Genomic DNA, 2,074 nt, shown 5'->3' with positions numbered 1-2,074 from the left:
TCTGAGACCACCTTTCACTGCTATATCCTGTCCCTAGCACAGAACCTGACATACGTTCTGAGCTCAGATAAATAGATTACAACTTACTTAACTTAAAAAAATAACTCACTATTTCATTTTCACGTCCTCAAAATGAATGCTTATGTGTTTGGATGGAAGATACCATGGCCTTCTCCTTTTTTGTCTGCCCCACACCCCTGGCCAACCCAACTCAGAAGGTCTGAGTGCCCCTGATTCCAAGTCCTCTGCAAACTCCTCCCCTAGTCTATGACTGACAAGTCACAAGGCAGGTCTGTTGTTCTGATTCCGTTGAGTCAATTTAACTAGAGAAACTAGAGCACAAAAATGCTCCACACATTTTTTTTTTGGCTTGTGTGCTGGGCGAATTGCAGGGAAGACTCTTTAGCTCAGCAGGGCAAAAGTCACCAGCCAGTCTGTATTCTGCTGCTTTACTTCCCAAAGTATACATCTGGGGACTAGTGCAGGCTTTCCTATTTCCTAAAGCATGCTCGAGGAAAGAGAAAGCTCATCTCTCAATTGGGGTGGGTTCAAGCTAGACTTTTAAAGATGTCTGTGTGTACTCACGCACACACGAGTGGGTGCAATTCATTGCCTCTGTTTTCTTTCCTTACAGTTATCATCCTGATCTGCAGTGCACAGGATGCAAATGTTATTCTGCTGGCTGCTGAGAAGCTGGGACTGCACGCAGGAGGATTTGTCTTCATCATTGTGGAACAGTTTGAGGTGGGTGCTGATGCCCACTCGGTAGCTCTGGTAATAACCGGTTTAGAGCGCTACCTATAAGCCAGGATACACTAGCTCACTGAATTCTCTCTATAACCCTGTGATGCAGGTGCTCTTGTATCCATGTCTCTTAAGATCAGGAGACTGAAAGGAAAGAATTTGCTCAAGGTTCTTTTGCACAACTAGTGAGCAGCTGAACCAGGTCTTGGACAAGGCGAGCTGGTTCCAGAGCTATGAACATGCATGTATGTTCTCCAGGGCAGTAAACACCAACTGTTTTAATCCCTTTCCATTTATTTTTTTAAATTGAGATGAAATTCTTATCACATGAATTTAATCATTTGAAAGTATACAGTTCAGTGGCATTTAGTACATTCACAATGCTGGGCAATCACCACCTCTATCCAGTTCCAAAACATTTTCATCATCCAAAAAAAGGAAACATCATACCCATTAAGAAGTCACTCCATATTCCACCTTTTCCCCAACCCCAGTAACCACCAATCTGCATTCTGTCTTATGGATTGACACATTCTGTGTATTTCATATAAATAGAATCATATGATACGTGACCTTTTGTGTCTGGCTTCTCTGATGCAGCATGTTTTTGAGGTCCATCCATGTTGTACTATGTATCAGTACTTCACTCCTTTTCATGGTTGAGAAATACCCTGCTGTGTGTATACACCACAATTCATGTATTCATTCATCCATTGATGGAAATGTGGGCTAGACTTTTAAAGATGCCTGTGTGTACTCATGCACACGTGAGCAGGTGCAGTTCACTGCCTCTGTTTTCTTTCCTTACAGTTACCATCTTGATCTGCAGTTTGGCTGTTGTGACTTGTGCTGTTATGAACATGCATGTATGTTGAGTTTCAGACTTTGCATGCATTATTGCACTTGGTTCCATCAATTCTTAGAGCCTTGTTCTTCACCAATGACTTAATTGTAACTTGAACTTTTTCCTTCAGGCCCATCAGTTCTTGATCATAAGCTACCTTCTGAAATGGTTGAAAATAGAATAATTCTTTTTAGTACCATGACTCTGTGTATTCCTTCCATCTTTTTTTTTTTTTTTTTTTTTATTCAATTTTTTGTCCATAGAATCCTTCGATATTGGAACTTGGAGCTTGATTTTTTCTTTATTCTTTCAACTTGAGAAATGCTGAGTGTGTTCTTTCCTTCTGGTTTTCTAACTCCAGGTCTTTGCACATTTCATTATAATACTTTACTTTGTCTTCTCAAACCACCCTTTGAAATCTTCTGTTCACTTCTTTTGCTTCATCATTTCTTCTGTTCACTTTAGCTACTCTATGTTCAAGAGCAA

At 40.5% G+C, this 2,074-nt stretch overlaps 1 protein-coding gene across 1 annotated transcript in view; it reads left to right on the top strand.

The window, feature by feature from the left end:
* LOC103197658 (guanylate cyclase 2G-like) overlaps window positions 1–2,074 on the top strand; it is a 37,895-nt gene that overhangs the window by 3,429 nt on the left and 32,392 nt on the right. The window contains exon 3 of the mRNA XM_042781043.1: window positions 635–744. Coding sequence (XP_042636977.1) covers window positions 635–744 — 110 coding nt within the window. The remainder of the gene's footprint in view (window positions 1–634; window positions 745–2,074) is intronic.

Source organism: Orycteropus afer, unplaced genomic scaffold (genome assembly GCF_000298275.1).
Source record: "Orycteropus afer afer isolate SDZICR_OR568_19922 unplaced genomic scaffold, OryAfe1.0 scaffold00082, whole genome shotgun sequence".
In the NCBI taxonomy this organism is placed as follows: domain Eukaryota; kingdom Metazoa; phylum Chordata; class Mammalia; order Tubulidentata; family Orycteropodidae; genus Orycteropus; species Orycteropus afer.
Note: the sequence above shows the minus strand (reverse complement) of the source record. Positions and strands in the feature narration are given on the sequence as shown.